Source organism: Chiloscyllium punctatum, chromosome 10 (genome assembly GCF_047496795.1).
Source record: "Chiloscyllium punctatum isolate Juve2018m chromosome 10, sChiPun1.3, whole genome shotgun sequence".
Taxonomy (NCBI): domain Eukaryota; kingdom Metazoa; phylum Chordata; class Chondrichthyes; order Orectolobiformes; family Hemiscylliidae; genus Chiloscyllium; species Chiloscyllium punctatum.
The window spans coordinates 28,462,251-28,482,804 of NC_092748.1; the positions used below are offsets into that span (position 1 = coordinate 28,462,251).

At 41.8% G+C, this 20,554-nt stretch overlaps 1 protein-coding gene across 1 annotated transcript; it reads right to left on the reverse strand.

The window, feature by feature from the left end:
- Window positions 1-7,052: 7,052 nt before the first annotated feature.
- On the reverse strand, window positions 7,053-19,382 carry LOC140481780 (secreted phosphoprotein 24-like). Its single transcript, XM_072578312.1, has 6 exons — window positions 19,282-19,382; window positions 18,993-19,114; window positions 15,129-15,251; window positions 11,315-11,449; window positions 8,385-8,435; window positions 7,053-7,385 (listed from the first exon to the last, which is right to left on the reverse strand). The coding sequence occupies exons 1-6, from the start codon at window positions 19,334-19,336 to the stop codon at window positions 7,227-7,229; spliced, it is 645 nt and encodes a 214-aa protein (XP_072434413.1). The 5' UTR covers window positions 19,337-19,382; the 3' UTR covers window positions 7,053-7,226.
- Window positions 19,383-20,554: the final 1,172 nt, after the last annotated feature.

A 20,554-nucleotide genomic window follows, 5' to 3' on the forward strand; every position in this document is an offset into this window, starting at 1 on the left:
GTTGAGGGACTCAACAGGATTGGCAGCATCTGTGGAGAAAGAAACAGAGTTAATGCTGCGAGTCCAGTATAATTTCTTCAGATGAACCAGATAACATTTCTAACAATTCATGGTGGTTTCATGGTTACTGACACTAGCTTTATATCCCAGATTTACTCATTGAATTTCAATTCCATCAGCTGTTGTTAGAACCCATATGACCAAATTATTAGTCTTGGTTATTGGATTATCAGTCCAGAGACAATAATGCTACTCCACCATCTCTCTCACTTACTGAATACACCTGAATTGAGATTTGAGATTTTGAAGCTGCAAGCACAGCAAACCCTTCACAATGTCATCAGAGAGGTACATGGCATTCTCTCTCATTGACATATGCAGAGATTAGGCTGTTCCTTGCTTGGCCACACGGGGGCCATTGTGAGTTGTCTTCTTGATGGTTCAGGATTGTCAAAGTTTGCCATCGTCACGATTTTGTGTGTGTGTGTGTGTGTGTGTGGCGGAGAGCAACATTAGAGAGCCACATCGCTGAAAAGGATTCAGGATTTTGTAAACAGGATGGATAATGTCCACAGGGAAAAACAAATACAGTAAGGATGAGCATGAATTTCTACGGCTAAAAACAAAAAATGCTAGATATCACAGCGGCTAGGGCAGTATCCATGGACAGAGAGCAAGCTAACATTTTGAGTCTAGATGACTCTCCATCAGGACTGAAGTGAAGTGTGGAGGGTCAGCCTTTACGCAATAATAGGAAGGGGGGATTTGGTGTGTAGGGGGAGAAAGAATGTTGATAGTTCAGACTAAGTGAGAATGTCCGAAGTGAGATGTATTAAAGGAGAAATTATTCAGTGAGAGAACAGGTTCAGCCAGGCGGAGGAGAGTGGCGGTGGATGGATGGGGGCGTTGTTTTCACAGATGGGAGGAGCCAATCGGTAAAAATAAAATCCATTACTCCTCTCCCAAAATTTCGACATCAAACATCTCAAAGCGTCTTGGTGGAGTGAATTGTTTTCAAAGCACAGCCAGTGCTGTTGTTAGGGTGAATGTTGAGACTGAGAGCATCAAAAGGTCATTGAGCAAAAGTGGTCAACCTTTGAAACCCCAAACCTGACACTGAAAAAACTCTCAGGTTTGTGGGTCTATTCTCAAAATTTGGAGTCAACAACCAAACCCTCAGTGACTAATATTGATGTTGGCTAAGACTCTGTAGTCAGTAGGAGTAAATGGCCTTGGACCAGGGAAAACCATCACTTGCTGATTGTAAATTAACTCAATTACAGGATAAGTAGGCCAGAAGTTGTGAGTTTGGTGTGGTATGAAATTATGTTTAAAAGCACAGCCTCCTGTGAACAGAGAATCAAAACTTAAGATAATTGTTGAGCACTCATCAACTCGCGGACGTGAGCATCCATAGTTGGTTTAATCAGAGAGATCTTTCAACACTCAGGAATGCAAGCCAAGTCTCTTGTGACCAAACTTTTTGAAAAGATTTTTCATCATTGCATTTTCCTTGAAAGGATCTTCCTAGTGAAAATATGAAGAATATGGAAATAATTCCTAGATGGCAGATGATGTGTCTGACATGTGAGAATAATGCCAAAAGGTTTAACATTTATTTGCTTAAATAAGAAATTGACTGCAAATTTCTTCGGCACTACTCTTTGGGGTTTGGAATGCTTTCACCAATGGAAGCCCATTTTAAGGTTGGACCTATGTTAATGAAATTCAGTCAATACCCACATGCAGCAAGACCCTGACAACTTTCAGGTACTGGGCTGATAACTAGTAAATAGTATTCATGCAAAACAGGTTCTCCGTCAAGAGTGAATCTCACCATCCCCGCTTAACATTCAATGGCATCGCCATTGCTGAATGCCCTGGGAGAACATCAATATCCTGGGTGTCACCATTGATTAGAAACTTAACCAGACAAGCTAGTATAAATACTGCAGCTACAAGAGCCTGAAAATTCTGCAGCAAGTAACGAACCTCCTCATACTGTGCCCACCCCGAGCTCCTCTTGCCAGTGTCAAAATTACAGCATGGTGGGAAATGATCCTTAAGGACTGTTTAAGAAAGGTGGTAAGGACAAGCCAGGGAACTATAGCCGCTGTTAGTGGTGGGCAAGTTGTTGGAGGGAATCCTGAGGGACAGGATGTACATGTATTTGGAAAGGCAAGCACTGATTAGGGATAGTCAACATAGCTTTGATTAGATTCCCTACAGTATGAAAACAGGCCCTTCGGCTCAATAAGTCCACACCGACCCTCCTATGAATAACCCACCCAGACTCATTCCCCTACATTTATCCCTGACTAATGCACCTAACACTATGGACAATTTAGCGTGGCCAATTCACCTGGCGTGCACATCTTTGGACTGTGGGAGGAAACCCGAGCACCCGGAGAAAACCCACACAGACATGGGGAGAATGTGCAAACTCCACACAAACAATTGCCTAATGCGGGAATTGAACCCAAGTCCCTGGCGCTGTGAGGCAGCAGTGCTAACCACTGAGCCACCGTGGTGGGAAATCATGTCTCACAAACTTGATTGAGTTTTTTTGAGGAAGTAACAAAGAGAATTGATGAGGGCAGAGTGGCAGATATGATCTATATGGACTTCAGTAAGGCGTTCGACAAGGTTCCCCATGAGAGATTGGTTAGCAAGGTTAGATCTCACAGAATACAGGGAGAACTAGCCATTTGGATGCAGAACTGGCTCAACGGTAGAAGACAGAGGATGGTGGTGGAGGGTTGTTTTTCAGACTGGAAGCTTGTGACCAGCAGAGTGCCACAAGGATCGGTGCTGGATCCTCTACTTTTTGTCAATTATATAAATGATTTGGATGCGAGCAAAAGAGGTACAGTTAATAAGTTTGCAAAGACACCAAAATTGGAGGTGTAGTGGAGAGCGAAGAGGGTTACCTCAGATTACAACAGGATCTGGACCAGATGGGCCAATGGGCTGAGAAGTGACAGATGGAGTTTAATTTAGTTAATGCGAGGTGCTGCATTTTGAAAAAGCAAATCTTATCAGGACTTATACACTTAATGGTAAGGTCCTAGGGAGTGTTGCTGAACAAAGAGACCTTGGAGTGCAAGTTCATAGCTCCTTGAAAGTGGAGTCACAGATAGATAGGATAGTGAAGAAGGCATTTGATATGTTTTCCTTTATTGGTCAGAGTATTGAGTACAGGAATTGGGAGCTCATGTTGTGGCTGTACAGGACATTGGTTAGGCCACTTTTGGAATATTGCGTGCAATTCTGGTCTCCTTCCTATCAAAAAGATGTTGTGAAACTTGAAAGGGTTCAGAAAATATTTACAAGGATGTTGCCAGGGTTGGAGGATTTGAACTATAGGGAAAGATTGAATAAGCTGGGGCTGTTTTCCCTCGAGTGTCGGAGGCTGAGGGGTGACCTTATAGAGGTTTACAAAATCATGAAGGGCATGAATAGGACAAATAGACAAAGTCTTTTCTCTGAGGTGGGAGAGTCCAGAACTAGAGGGTATAGGTTTAGGGTGAGAGGGGAAAGATATAAAAGAGACCTAAGGGGCAATAATTTCACGCAGAGGGTGGTACGTGTTTAGAATGAGCTGCCAGAGGTAGTGGTGGAGGCTAGTACAATTGCAACATTTAAAAGGCATTTGGATGGGTATATGAATAGGAAGGGTTTGGAGGGATGTGGGCCGGGTGCTGGCAGGTAGGAAAAGATTGGATTGGGATATCTGATCGGCATGGGCGGGTTGGACCAAAGGGTCTGCTTCCGTGCTATACACCTCTATGACTCTATGACTCTATGACTTCTGGGAGGGAAAACCTGACCTACTTTGGGGAAATAGGGCAGTGACAGTTGCAGGTGACAGTGGCAGAGCACTTTGGGACCAGTGACCATAGTTCTATTCATTTTAAAATAGTTATGGAGAGGGACAAAACTGATCTACAGCTACAAGTTCTAAATTAAGGCAAGACAAATTTTGATGGAATTAGACAGGAGCTTGTAGGGTCTGATTGGAGTAGTTCATTTGCTTGTAAAGGGACGTCCAGCAAGTGGGGGGCATTTAAAAGTGAGATAGCTGGAGTTCAAGGTCTATATGTTCCAGTGAGGGTGAAGGGCAATGTCGGCAGAAATAAGCAACTTTGGATGACAAAAGATGTTGAGGCTTTCACCAGAAAAAAGAAGTAGGTATGGTTCAGGTACAGGTAGCTGGGATTAAGGAAACCCCTGGATGCATATAGGGGATACAGGAGTTTACTAAAGAAGGATCCAGGAGGGCAAAAAGGGGCACAAGGTAACTTTAGCTGAGAAGATAAGGATATATTAATAGAAAAAGAATAACTAGAGAGAGAATAGGATCTCTCAAGGACCAACGTGGACATGTATGTGTCGAACTGCAGGAGGTGGGCGAAGTTCTCAATGAATATTTCTCCTCTGCGTTTACCATAGAGAAAGGCATGAAGAGTTGGGAACATTGCGAAGTTAGTTGTGATATCTTAGGGTCGGTCCATATCACAGGAGAGGAGATGTTGGATGAATTAGAATGTACGGAGGTGGATAAATCTCCTGATCCTAACCAGATATATCCAAGGATACCACAAGAGGTGGGGAAGAAATTGTGGGGGATCTGGCTGATATATTTGTGTCATAGTTAGCCACAGGTGGGGTCCCGGAAGACTGGAGTAGAGTGAATGTTGTGCCCTTATTCAAGAAGGGCTGCAAAGAAAAGCCTGGGAACTATATACCAGTGAGCCTAACATCTGTGATAGGTAGGTTACTTGAGAAGATTCTGAGAGATAGGACATACATACATTTGGAAAGATAGGGTTTTATTCGGAGTAGTTAGCTTGGCTTTGTGCATGTTTGTTAGAATCCTTTGATGAAGTGACCAGGAAAGTTGATGAGGGCGGGGCAGTAGACGTAGTCGATATTGATTTCAGTAAGGTCTTTGACAAGGCTCCACACAATAGGCTGCTCTGGAAGGTTAGATTGCATAGAATCCAGGGTGAGCTGGCAAATTGGATACACAGTTAGCTTGATAATAGGAAGCAGAGGGTAATGGTGGAAGGATGCTTGTCGGACTGGAGACCTGTGACTGGTGGAGTGCCTCAGGGGTCAGTGCTGGACCCATCGCTGTTTGTTATCTATTTCAATGATTTAAATGAGAATGTATAAGGCATGATTAGTAAGTTTGCAGATGACAGTAAAATAGGCAGTATCATGGACAGTGAGGCAGGTTACCAGAAATTGCAGCAGGATCTTGATCAGCTGGGGAAGTGGGCTGAGAAATGGCAAATGGAGTTTAATCTTAAGTGAGGTCTTGCATTTTAGAAAGTCAAATCAAGGTAAAATTTCATGGTGAATGGTAGGGCCTTAAGGAGTGTAGTGGAACAGACATACCTTGGAGTTCAAGTGCACCGTTCTCTGTAAGTGGAGTCACAGGTAGACAGAGCACTGAAGAAGGCTTTTGGCACACTGGTCTTCATCAGCCAAGGCACTGAGTATGGAAGTTGGGAAGCTATGTTGCAGTTGTACAGGATGTTGGTGAGGCCGCACATGAAATGATGTGCTCAGTTTTGGTCACCTTGCTATAGGAAGGATGTTATTAAACTGGAAAGAGTACAGAAGAAATTTACAAGGATGTTGCCAGGACTCAAGGGTCTGATTTATAGGGAGAGGTTGGACAAGCTAGGACCTTTTTCTTTCGAGTATTGGAAACTGAGGGGGGATCTTACAGATGTGTATAAGATCATGAGAGGCAGGGATAGGGTGAATGCATTCAGTCATTTTCCCAGGGTTGGGTAATCGAGGACTAGAGCGCATCAGTTTAAGGTTAGAGGGGAAAGAATAAAAGGGAACCTGAGGGACATCTTGTTTTACACGGAGGGTGGTGAATAAGCTGACAGCTGAATAAGTGGTTGAGGCAGGAGCATTAACAACATTTCAAAGGCATTTGGATAAGTACATGGTAGGAGACGTTTACAAGGATATGGGCCAAGTGCAGGGAAATGGGGTTAGCATGGATGGACATTTTTGTTGGCATGGACTGGTTCAGGCCAAAGGATCTGTCTCTGTGCTGTCGGACTGTAAGACTCTTTGAATCTACATAAAGACCTCAGTTGACTGTAGGCCTTATCTGCCCTCTGTAAAATTTCAAAAACATTAGGGTTTGGATGGTAGATAGGAGGAAGGCCTTGCAGCAATCATTTCCACTGTCTCCCCCAACACATCAACAGGGGCTTGTAACAGAGCAAAGAGTCTCAAGGCACGACATAGGAACATCGTAATCCAAAATCTGATACTGGAGCACATTAGGAGATATTAGACAAAATGACAATAAACCTGGTGAGAAAGATAGAAGGGGATGAGAGAGAGAGAGAGAGAGAGAGAGAGAGAGAAAGAGATTGAGAGTTTGCAGGAGAGATATCCAGAGCTTGGGAGCCAGGCAACTGTATGGTCAATAAAAACTGAAAGAACCGTGGACACTGTAAATCAGAAACAAAAACAGAAATTGCTGGAAAAATTCAACAGCTTCTGTGGAGAAAGATCAGAGGTTACATTTCAGGTCCAGTGACCCTTCCTCAGAGCTGTATGGTCAATGATAGTAAAGCGATTAAAATTGGAGATGATCAAGGGACTGGAATTTGATAAGTTCCCAATGTCAGAGGGCTGTGAGGTCGATGGAGATTGTGGAAAAGGGAGGGTTAAGGACACAGAGGGGCTTAACTGTAAACAAGAATGAGAAAGTCAAAATAATGAAAACAGACCTGAAAGAAATTCTCTCCTAGCCTCTCAGGCAACGTGCTCACACAGACCATGTATACATGAACTGTTTCCACAGGTTTTTAAATTTACAGCCATAAACACCATGTGGCAAACCTCTGTCCAGGTCACTGCCTGCTCTATACTCAGCACTCAGCTGCATTGTGAAACCCTGGACTGGTTTATTGTGAAAGTTCTTCTCAAGGTGATGGCACACAAATCTCAGTCAGTCTTAGAGCAATTGCAGCTTGCTGATGTGTAACAAACAAGTGGCTGGACAATCTACGTTATAATCAGCTTGTTTTATTTTCATGTTTCCAACTTCTTGAGCAGGAGAGTGGAGACTACCGTTACAGTAACAGAACTAATGAAATAGGAAAGAATGCTTTAGCTTGCAATGCTTGCAGTTGAAATAATGGCGGACTTCTCGCCTTGTGCGTTCTGTGAACTCCAAACCCCCTTCACTCCACCTTGGAGTCCCGATTCGGTTTACGATTTGGCTTCTTTCTGGAGGACAATCCTTGGCTCAGAGGCTTGGCCTGCTTATTGGGTCTTCTTGGGGCAACACCATTTCCACGGCGCTGAGGAAATTGCCTGTTATTCTGGTAATCCCAGTCAACCTAACATAGAATGGAGAGAATTTTACTTTCAAGCTCTTCCCATTGACCGATCGTGTCATTTTCAAGGATGGACAAGTCACAGATAGGGGAATGAGAAGTGAGGGAATGCAGTCTGACACTGACCCTATCACCGTTTCATGGTTCACTCCTTTATTTGGAATGGCTCATTCAGGCTGAGTGTCTGGGCAGATGTTCATCAAAGAGGTCACAGGTTATGGGGGTGAGAGCCGCCACTCAGTTTGGGGATGGAGTGAGGTGTTGGGCGGACCAGTAACTATCACAGCTCAAGAAACGAATGTCAAGTTTCTCTCTCTCTCTCTCTCTCTCATCCCCTTCTATCTTTCTCACCAGGTTTATTGTCATTTTGTCGAATATCTCCGAAGGAAAAGCTACTTTCTCGGGAGGAGTCTTGGTTGTCCTCTAACCTGGACAAATGAGGTGAGCAACACTCATGGTTGGCAGCAGAGTGGATACAAGTTCAGTGGGGGCTTGTTCTCACAGAACAAACATTATTGCACCAGCCTCCTGTTAAAGCCCAATCCAGCATTTCCTTCTTTTATAGTTGATAAAATTACATGTTAAAGGTAGGGGGCACCTGACACTGGACACTAACACAAAACCTGGATTAGTGGTGCTGGAAGAGCACAGCAGTTCAGGCAGCATCCAACGAGCAGCGAAATCAACGTTTCGGGCAGTCATTGTTTTTACCTTGTTGATACTAACACAAAACCACCCATTTAATAATACTTACTGAGGTGAATTCTTGTGCCAATCTAAGTGGCACTGCCATGCCCCCCCACCCCCACTTATTTCACAGTCGGTCCCACTGAGTGACCCCCCACCCTCTTACTCGGTCAGCCTCACCAAAACCGGCTGACGCCCTGTCCCTTAATGGCTCTTGGAAATCCCATTGGAAATCCAATGCTACAATGGGAACAGACTGCAATGGTCACAGCTACATACTGAAGGGATCGATTTCAGATTGTCATCAAGACCTACTGATGAATGGTGCTCATCCTGGAATGGTGGTCGCCTTCTCAGGTACCTCACCTACAATAAAAACAAATACAATTCATGTAAATATTCCCACACAAGGCCACAGAAATTATTTTGGGAACAGAATGATTCTCCAAGACAGAATTTATTAAGATTCATTATTGTTGAATTCCAGAGATTAAGATGAATGTAAGTTCTGAGTATATTAGTAACTGATCTACTGTGACTGAGTTACTAACACAAGCCCAACTGATTTACCTACATTAATTCTGCCTCTTTGACATCACTGATTTTCATTGCTCCACTTTTGGGGGTCAATGCCTTCAGCTGTCTGGGCTTCAGACCTTTGGAATTTATTTTCCCTAAACCTTCTCTGCCTCACTTTCCTTTCAACCTTGCAAATGGTATCTATTTGACCAATCTGTTACTCACTTGTCCTATTATCTCCTTGCCTGGTTCATTTGCTCAGTTTTGTTTTAGAATGCTCCTGTCAAGTACCTTTGGGATGTTTTATTAAACTAGTGATGCTATATAAATACTGGTTATTGCTGACAACTTTAATTATTTTGTTGATCTGGTCTCAGTGATTTGTAATCATGACCAAGTCAATCCGCCTTAAAGGATTACTCTCCGTCTTCTCAAACTTCAATTTTTAAGGCATTTGAAAACACTCACAGTAAAGCTTCACATTTATAAAGCTTTCCTTTACCTAAAGGCCAGGCAGAACCTTCTCTCATGATTGCAGTTGAGAGAATGAATGCAACATTGTGACAGGGCCAATGGGTTCTGTCAGTCCTGCAAGGTGCAACATTGCTCTATTCCTGTGACTAATACTCCTTGGTGTAATAGCTCTGGACACAACTAAAAATTGAAAACATGACAGTAAAGTCTGTATAAATCGGCACAAATAGTGCAAACATATGCAGCAAAACTCCAAAACAAATGTAGACAATAGAAATGTGATATCGGGACAGTCACATACCTTCCCCAAGGCTGGAATGAAGTCAAGACTAAGTGTTGTTCCCCCCCACCTCTGGGTCCCATCTCTACTTTCTCAGGAAGCTAAGAATATTCAGCATGCACACAAGGACTCTTAGCAACTTTTACACTTGCACCATAGAAAGCATCCTATCTGGATGCATTACTGCTTGATATGCCAACTGTTGTTCCCAGGACCACAAAACAACTGCAGAGATCCATGAACACAGCCCAGTCCATCACTCAAGCAAGCCTTCTATTTATTAGTTGCATCTACACTTCCTGCTACCTCAGGAAAGGAACAAACGTAATCAAAGACCCCCCTCACACCCCAGTTATACTCTCTTTCACCCTTTCCCGTTGGGCAGAAGGTATAAAAGTTTGAATACATGAACAAATAGATTCAAGAACAGTTTCTTCTCCGCTGTTATCAGACTTCTGAATGGACCTTTCAAATGTTAATTCTGGTCTCTCTTTCTCTGCACCTACTCTGCAACTGTAACATTGTATTCTGCACTCTGTTCTGCTACCCTGATACACTTCGTATGGTATGATCTGCCTGTATAGAACAAAATAGCACTTTTTACTGTATCTCGATACATGAGATAACAATCTATCAATCAATTTCCAGCTTTCACTTACTCCTTTACAAATACACTCCCCACGCACCAGCCCCAACGTCAGCATTATACATCAACATCTTCTGAGCTGCTAGCAGTTCTAAAGAATGATAAGTGGATCTAAAAAGTTAACTCTGCTATCTCTGCACACTTACTGCTGGACTTGCTGAGTTTCTCCAGCAATTTCTGTTTTCATTTCAGGGCTAAGCAAATGCATGAACAACAGATCAGATCTAAGTTCTGCAGTCCTGCCACATCCAATGGCGGTGGGCAATTGAACAGCTTGCTGGAGGAGGAGGCTCCACAAATAGCCCCATCCTCAATGATGGGGGAGCACAGCACATCAGTGCAAAAGATAAGGCTGAAGCATTCGCAGCAAACGTAACCAGAAGTGTTGAATGGATGAAGCATCTCAGCCTCTCGCTGTCCCCAGCATCACAGATGTTAGTCTTCAGCCAATTTAATTCTCTCCATGTTATATCGAGGAAGACTGAATGCAGTGGATAATACAGAGGCTATAGAACATGACATTATTCCAACAATAGTCCTGAAGACCTTACCCAATTGCAGATCAGATCCCTTCCCATGACTGTGCTGCTTTTCACCCCAGTGTTGCAATTAAACCACCTATTCCCAGATGCTCCCAATGACAGCTGAAGACTCAAATACCGATGACGAAAATGTGCTCCAACACTTCCCCATCCCAACATGGCAATTTCACTGAGTTCTAGGTGGGCAACCATGAAGATGGCGGAGTTTGAATTCAGTAAATATCTGGAAATAGGAGTCTAATGATGGCCATGGAACCAATGCCAATTGTCAGGAAGAAAAACCACCTGGCTCACAAATGTCCTTTCAGAAAGGAAACTGCCGTCCTTATCTCCAGACCCTCAGCCATATGGTTGACACTAACTGCCCTCTGGGCCTTTAGGGATGGGTTAAATAATGTTGGCCCAGCCAGTGATGCCCACATTCCATGAATGAATTTTTTAAAAATCCAGTTAAATATATAAGGAAGTAAATCAGAATATGTGCAAACATTTGGAATGTGTAGATTAGCTAAAACCTGAGCCTATCCAAACCTGGTTCAATTGAATAGTTCCTGAAGAAGGGTCATGCCCAACACATTGACTCGCCTGCTCCTCAGATTCTGCCTGACCTGCTGTGCTTTGTCCAGAGCCACGCTTTACCAACAATTGAATCAGTATGACATTTGATTTTTGGAAGAAACATTTGTTGAGGACAATTCAATTGCAATCGTTACATTGTCTATCAGGCATAGGAGGGGACATTTACTGTTAATCAGAACAATAAGAGCTTAAAATAAAAGATTACCTCTTCGCTGCTTTCGAAGGAGGCTGATTCACTGCTGCTGTCCATGAATGTATTTCTACTGTCCATGCACTGAAGATACACATCAACAACTGCACCATAGGAATAACGAACACTGCTTCGGCATGTGGTCATTTTCTGCAGCAGTGAAATAAAAGTCAGTTTGTTTAACTTACTTGGCAACTGGAGGTGAATTCATAGTCAAACATGAGAATAAAACAAATAAGAGTCAGCGTAGACCATATTCAATACAATCATGGCTGATCTTCTTCCTTAACTCCATTTTCCTTCACCCCTCCCCATTGCTCTTGACTCCCTTAGACATCATAAAAAATCTGTCAGTTGCTGTCCTGAATTTATTCATTGACGGAACTGGCAGGTTTCGAGGATAGATGATTCCAATATATTCACTAACTAAACAAAATTCTCCTCATCTCAATTTTAAATAATTAACCTTTGCCTTTGGACTATCTCCCACTGTGTTCCAAACTCCCCAAACTCTCAACCCTGTCATGCCCCTTCAGAATATTACACTAGATTACCTATAGTATGGAAACAGGCCCTTCGGCTCAACAAGTCCATACTGACCCCCCAGAGAGTAACCCACTCTGACCTTATATTTACCCCTGATTAATGCACCTAACACTACAGGCAGTTTAGCATGGCCAATTCACCACATCTTTGGATTGTGGGAGGAAACCCACACAGATACGGGGAGAATGTGCAAACTCCACATAGACAGTTGCCCAAGGCTGGAGTCAAACCCAGGTTCCTGGTGCTGTGAGATATCAGTGCTAACCACTTAGCCAACGGTACTATCACTGAGCTCACCTGAATTGTTCTGAAATCCAGTGTGTGAAAGTTTACTTTACTCAGACTCTCTGCATAGAAAAGTGATCTTAACCCAAGAGTCCTGTGGTGAATCTTGGGTGCATCTATCTATAAAGCAAGTATATCCTCCTTTTGGTATCAACACCAGATTTGAACACAGTGATTCGGGCAAGGTGTCAATAAAGTTAACATAAAACAGCACAGCACAGGAACAGGCCCTTTAGCCCACAGTGTTGCACCAAACTTGGTGCCAAGTTAAACTAATCCCTTCTGCCTGCCCTTGGTCCATATCCCTCCATTCCTTGCACAGTCATGAGCTTATCTAAAAGTCCCTTAAATGCCCCTATCGTATCTGCCTCCACCACCACCCCTGGCAGTGCGTTCCAGACTCCTACAGCTCTCTGTGTAAAGAACTTGCCCCTCATGTGTCCTATGAACTTTTCCCCCTCACCTTAAATAGTATTAGATATTTCAACTCTTGGGAAAAAGATGCTGACCATCAATCCTATCTATGCATCTCATAATTTTAGAGACTTTTATAAGTTCTGCACAATTGTAGCAAGCCTTCATTATTCTAGCACACCAACCTCCTACCACTTGTCTCTCTAGTTTCTTGGTGTACTTACATGTAAACCTGTAAACCTTTTATGTACAAGAACACCCAGATCCCTCTGCACGCCAGTGTTTAATTGCTTCTCACCACTGTTAAACCCCTCAAGGCAGCAATGATCTCAACATAAATTATTATTTGAATCAAAAGAAAGATTTTCCTAAAGAATTATCTCTGGCAAATAAAGATTAATAAATGCTTTTGTTATATTCAGTTGGAAGTGCCTTCTTTTTTAAAATCAAAAATTAACAAAAGGATATCTGATATCTGGAACACCTCAACAAACCTGGATGTTGGAGGTTCAGGACAAGGTCATCAGGGAACGTTGAACAAAGGTGAACATTAAGGTTTGAATTAACTATAATCTCATTAAATTATTTCCTCTTGATCTTATCTTCATCACTGGATTTAAGATGAGAGGTGTTTCTCATCCTTCCTCACTGTTTGTCTCTCTCTCTCTCTTCCCGATATTAAAAGAATTAAACTTTATGAAATAATTGTCAAGAGGCTTTTGAATTTTCAATGTAATAGAAATGCTACTTTGAGGGGAACAGATAGGAAGGGTGGAGGCTAAAACAGTGAGAGGAGAAACAAGGCAGGCTGAGAATGAGTGCCAGTGAGAGAGTGATCTTACATCACTCACAATATGGGGAGTGAGCAAAAGGAGGAAGTAGTAATGCAACATTCAGAGTGCAAAGGTTGTAGGGCAAGTACAGGCAGTGAATGAAGGAGGGTAGGTCACAGGATTGGAATATATCATTGAGAGAAGAAGAGCTAGGAGATGTGACAAGGGCAAAGAGGTGATGTAAAGTGAGAGGTAGGGCAGGTAAATCGGAATAAGCAGTGAAGGGAATGAGCAGATGATTGGGAAAAGGGATAAGAGTCACATTTTCACTGCACTCCTTAAGCACAGCCTGCAGCAACTGGCATCTCTTCCATCCAATCACACCAGCCTCTTAGTCAAAAAAGTAGAAGGATTGAGAAGGACACAATACAAACATTTAAAGCTGGTGAAGCAGCCATGAGCAGGAAAACAGGGAGGGAAGCAAATGAAAAGATTAGCTTCAAAAATCAACTGTCCAACTCTATTCTCTAACACATACCAATGCAGAATAATGATAATTGTACACTTAAGAATAGACACATGACAGTGATAGTACAATACTACACCATGAATGGTGACTCGTCAAATGTGAGCCCAGCTATCTCGTGGCTCACTGACTTTTTGACCATGACCCAATTCTGTCCTTACTCTGCAATTACAATAATTCACTGTTGGCAGAGGATGTTGCACAGTCATGAGAACATGAGACCTGGCGAATCATATCTCGCCATCTGTAGTGTCATTACTGGTTGCAATTAGCAAATTTATCATTGTCTAAAAGCAATGTTATTTTCTATGAATCATCATTTCCCATTAACCTCACTAATAATGAATTTAGAATCCCTGGGAGGAAAGCAGAGCACCCAACATAAACCAGGAGAACATACAAACTCCATGCAGACAGTTACCCAAGGCTGGAATTAAACACAGGTACCTGGCACTGTGTGGAAGCATTGCTCACCACCAAACCACCATGTCTTTGTTTGCCTTTGATTGACAACTATGCATCAATACTTTTATCTCTTAGTCATTGATAATATTGTAAATAAATCATAATTAATGTTAAATACTTCTTTTATGAGAGTTTCTTTCTGCTTTTTAAAATAAGCCTTTAAAAAAAAAGCTAAATTCTAGCTAAGCCTCCACAATGTCTCTCAGTTTATGGTCTTGCAACTCTTTTTTATTTAACCTGTTTAGATATGTCAAGACACACCTCAGGAAGGTGCGACTGAAACCCAGACCTTTGAAGCCTGACGTCATGACATTTTCAACACACTGCACGACTCCATTACTCCGTCATTATTTAGTCACATTTCCCATCAAACTAATGACAATGGAATAAACTTAGCTTTTCCCAATGGCATAAAATGGCCACTAATCAATTAGTCACTTGCTATGTGTGAACCTGAGCGTCCCCTCCAATGAAATCATCTGGAAAAACACAAGGCTCATGTGGTGCAGTGATAGTCTCCCTATCCCTGAGACAGGCGACCTATGTTCTTATCCCACCTGCTCCAGATGTCTGTTACAACAACTGTGAATAGGCCGAATGGGAAAATGTATGAGAAAAACAAATTAAGCACATATCAGAAATATTGTTATGTTCTCCTCAACTCACAATGTTTGCGCTGAAGTGAATAAACAGATCTCTGTGAGATTCTTATTTCTGGAGTTCACAACTTGATAACCCAGCGAGGTTTCTCTCCACTCAGTCTGGTTTTGTATAGCATACACATCGCAACAAATTTTAGACACTTTTCATCAATACTCACAGCTAAGGGGTCATTGTTGAGCTCGCAATTTTCACTATCAAATTCACCTGTTTTCGGGCACAGGGTTTCCCTTGCAGTAAATCTTAAATCCACTGCAAGCTCATTTGGTACTATTGGAGTAATCTGGGAAACAAAATGTGCAGTTTATTTTAAGAATTCTTTAAAAAAATAAAGCACCAGCTTGATTATAATATGAAGGAAATCCTGAAACCCACAGACCACAAAATCTCAGTCACTCCAAAACAATTTTCTAGCGATTAAAATAGCATAGTCCTCCACAGCATATGAAGGATTAATTTTGTCAGACTCCTACACTGACACAGGCATACCATGAGTGGGTTATCTTGGGCTTCAGGAATATGGGCTGTAGGATTATAAGAATAACTCATATATAGACAGCACCTTTAACATAGTAACATGTCCTGAGCAGCTTACAGGGATGTCACCAAACAAATTTGACACAAAACCACATAAATGATACAGGGCCAGTGATCTAAACAATTGCAGGCTTTAAAGACTGTATTAAGAACTTGGCCAGATAGTTCCATAGCTTAGGGCATGGCGACCAACAGTGGAACTATCAAAACTGAAGATATGTAAGAGTCTCAGGTTCAAGCGAGACTCGTGGGTTGTGAGGCAAGAAGAGACTGCACAGACAGGAAGGGATTTGAAAACAAGGGTGAAAATTTTAAAAGCAAGGTGTTACTTAATCAGTGTAGATCTTTAAAGCCTGCCATTGTTTTGACCAACTGGCCCTGTATCATTGATGTGGTTTTGTGTCAATGTAGATCAGAGTGTTAGGTGAACAGGATTTGAAGTTTGATGCACGCCAGCTTTACTGTTGCAATGTGATATGTATCTATCTTTAAGAGGGAATATCCACACCAGCCTGCAAAAGACAAAAGGTGATACCTAATACACGTAGGCAGTGCATAGCAGCAGCCATATAGCTCAGACAGGTCTACGTAGCCTGATAGTTGCCATGGTCTGCATATAGACTTATAGAACCTACATTACTGCTCAACCAATCCTTGATTTTGGAGACAAGTCAAAAAATTCAACATTCACTAGCCCTAAAGCTTCACAAAATAATGCTCCTTTAAAAGAGCAAGCACAGTTCAATGCACAGTCACTTAAGGCCTAATACTTTTAAAACATCAGATAGATCCATGAAAATGTATCTAAGAATGCATTTATGGCTGCATAGCGGTCTCAGTCCACCAATGAGCTGAGACTGCTCTTTCCTCTCCTATTCTAGTTGGATGGTCAATGCAGAATAAAGAATATTTTTGGGGAAAATGTGTAGTGATTTGGGTATGAATCCAAAACCCCATTCACTCTGTACTGCACTATCCTGATGCATGGCGCTCCAGGCATATATTCTGTTTTTGGGCATTCCGACCATCACATTGACTGACAGAACCAATCAGCACTTTAGTAAGTTAACTAATGCACTTGAGACTGAAATATCAACACACTCGCCTGCAGTTTGTGAACATTATCACTGATTCTAAACTTCAGGTGGTTGAAAGATAGCAGCCATGACATTCACATTACTGTGATGACACAAAATGTCTTTGCGATTATTTCTAAGAAACTCTAAAATTCATAACAAAGGAAACAAAAATAAAGGAGAGCTTCCTTTGACCCATTGTTAGTTGATTCTGTAGGTGAAATTTATTTGGATATATGTATCTATTTTCGTATAGCAAATTATTGATGACGTCAACAATTTATTCCATTTTAGTTTCTTATGTAATTGTTAATATGCATAGATCTTTATAATATCTACATACATTTACATAGCACCTTTACTTCAACCTAAGTTCTCAACACAATTCACAGGAATATTGCCAGATAAAATTAGGCCAGGCCACAGGCAATATCAGGGTAGATGACCAAATGTTTGGCCAATGAACTGGATTTTAAGGAGGAAAGTGAGGTAAAAGAAGGGGGTAGGGTTTGAGGGATGAAATTTCAGACCCTGGGGCTCAGGCAGCTGAAGACCATTTTCAAATAAGAGAGATGAATTATTTAAATATAACTTAAAATGAATTCATTGAGAAAGGGCAAGTGAGAAAGAGGAAATATTAAAATAATGAAGGGGTGCTGGTGCATGATAATATGTCAGACTCAGTGGGTTCGAGGACAGAGTTTGACAGGAACTGACATGAGGCAAACATCAGTTTCAGAACCAGTGACATTTGCAATGATCCCAGGAGTTGTGCACAAAAGGAGCGTTCCAATGCATCTCCAATATGGATTGGGGCACAGTGGAAATTGGATGACTCTTTCCTGGAAAGCCAAGAGAAGGTCTTGCACAAGCCAGTGGCTGAATGGATAATTCTCTTGAGGGGAGGGGTGAGATTCTCACATTATACTGAGGAGAAAGGTTTCTTACGAGCAGCCTGCAGGCATTAAGTAGCTTGGTGTTTGGTACAAATGAGTGGAGGTTGAAAACCACAATCCTAATCCATTCCTATCCAAATATTAGGATTAAGGAATGGCCTGTGTCATGGAGCCCAAAACACATTTTAAATGCAGTCTCTTGCCGCATTCGGGCAAATGTACCTAGTGGAATAAAAACAGAAGAGCTCAGTAGGTCTGGAGTCATCTGCAAAAATGAAAGCAAATTTAACATTTGATTCAAATATGACTCATTTTCAAAAGACAGAAGCAGCCCCACCTGAAATTCCAGGTCAAGGTGACTGCATCTGAGAAGCAGCCTCCATGGATCACCCACCGAAAGGAAGACTTAATCTTGCAATGACTTTCATGATCATGGGACATCGCAGTGTGTTTTACAACCCATGATGTAGTTTTGCAGGGAGGTCCCTGGTGTAATGTAGGAAACAAGCCACTGATTTGGACACAGCAAATCCGCAAACAGAAATGACCAAATGCAGGTATAATTTTATTTTTGGTGATATTGGTTTGAGCATACTGTTAGTAGAATTCCCCCAGACCTCTTCAAAGTGGAGCCATGCGATGTCTGTTGTGCACCTGAGAGAGCAGAGGGTACTGCTGTCTATTATTTGATCTGAACAAAGACACTTAAAGTGAGCTCCCTCTGTGCTACATTGGAGAGTGAACCTGCATTTTTAACTCCAGTGTGAGACTTGAAGCCACACCTTCTGAGTTAATTGAATAAGTGCTGATCTAATTAACTCTTTGTTTGCCTCAAAAAAGCATCCGAACAAGCAAATGAAAACAACAGAAACAGATGTAAACTATTGAAGAAAGACAGGGAGAAATGGAAAAATAGAGAAAGCACATTGTACAGAGAGAGAGAGGGGTAGTAAATACAAGTTTTATTTTAATAGTAATGATAGAAGACAGACAAATAATAAAGAGATATAGAGAAAACCTTACAGAAAACAGCGAGAGAGAGTGACAGTAAGAAAGACCGGGAGATACGAAAGAAAGTGTTAGAGACAAAGAAAATGGCAGAAGCAGAAACAAAGACACAACTAGAGCAAACAGGAATGGAAAGGTTCTAGATTAGAGTGGTGCTGGAAAAGCACAGCAGTTCAGGCAGCATCCAAGGAGCAGGAAAATCGACGTTTCGGGCAAAAGCCCTTCATCAGGAATAGAGGCAGGAATAGATCAATCTCTCCACCCTGCAGGCACTCTGCCTCTATTCCTGATGAAGGGCTTTTGCCCGAAACATCGATTTTCCTGCTCCTTGGGTGCTGCCCGAACTGCTGTGCGTGACCAGCACCACTCTAATTTAGAATCTGGTTTTCAGCATCTGCAGTCCTTGTTTTTACCTAGGAATGGAAAGGTAGCAACAGAGAAAACCGAACAACATAAGAAAAAACCGAGTGGAATAAATTAGATCAAGTAAGATTAAATAATACTTACATAAAGCAACTCATTGCTTGTTGCTTTGAGGAGGTAATCACTAACTGTGTTTCTGTTCAATTGAAGAATGGATTCTTTCAGGGCATCTTGAACAACCGGTGTGAAATCAGTTATTGGTATCCCTGGAAAATAAAATGAGGGAACAATGTGGTAACAACAATACATTGTGCTTAGTTTTACTAAACAGCCTGCACTTTCCCTGAAAAAGAATACAACCAAAATAGGCCACAATAGTATCTAAATTAAAAATAATTAAAGTTTAATCTTTTAAAATGATTTCAATACATACCAGCAGAGTATCGTAGTGTCTGCAACACAGCTAGAGCCAAAAGAAATGAATGCATCTTGGCTGACTGGGAACTTTGATTGTAATCAGTTGTGGACGATGCCTCTACCTCTCCCTCACTGAATCCTTATCCGTTGATTGCTTTTTATATGCTTTGATCACTTCGAGTAATGACTCACAGTGTTCACAAACAGTATTTTAAAGACATTGAAACCACATTTTAATAGCTGAAATGATTTTGCTGCCAGCTTGATAATTAATGACGTTACCAATCCAATGTTTTTGGAAAGAATGTATATACTTGATCCATTTGTTTGTCGCAGATTAAAACACAGGATGATCATCCCACAGTTATAGGACCAAACACAAAAAGGATTACTCCTTTGCTTTCCTTTCTTATCGTGTTCAATGCATTTGAGTCTGGAAGTTATTCGTTGTTTCTAATAATTTCTTTTGCAAAAGGGACTCTGGGTGCTCACTAGAAGCAAGTGTAAAATGCAGCAGATGTTAGATTGATCACACCCATTTTTGGTTTTGAAGAAGAGCTTTCTTTGAGTACAAAGAGAGAAATGGGAATGTAGTGTCCTGTCCATTGCAGCATGGCACTTCCCATTTGAATGGTAGTTAATAGGGCTTGAATGTGCAGTGTCAGGGATATAGTTGCCTTCCTGATTAAGTCTGGAGTGGCAAGTCTTGTTGACTGCCATCTTGCCCTAAATGTGCCCCTTAAGTAGGCACTAAAATGTATGAAAATGGTATTAAAACGGGACTCATATCCCAGAAGGTGGAAGTGGAAAGAAATAGCCAGCATTCTCTCTCTGAGGCAGTAACATTCCCCCTTGAAAGTGTACGATGCTGATGGTGTTTAAGGACCAGCTCTAGGTGAGCACTAATGTGCACAAATAGCCTGATAAAATCCAATGCTGGGACTCATGTCTAAAGAATATAAATTTGGGTAATTGGCTGATAAGTTCCATCACCTTGCACCCAAAGTTTCATCAAATGTTGTCATAGAACATAGAACATAGAAGAATACAGCGCAGTACAGGCCCTTCGGCCCTCGATGTTGCACCGATCAAAGCCCACCTAACCTACACTAACCCACTATCCTCCATATGCCTATCCAATGCCTGCTTAAATACCCATAAAGAGGGAGAGTCCACTACTGCTACTGGCAGGGCATTCCATGAACTTACGACTCGCTGAGTGAAGAACCTACCCCTAACATCAGTCCTATATCTACCCCCCCTTAATTTAAAGCTATGCCCCCTTGTAA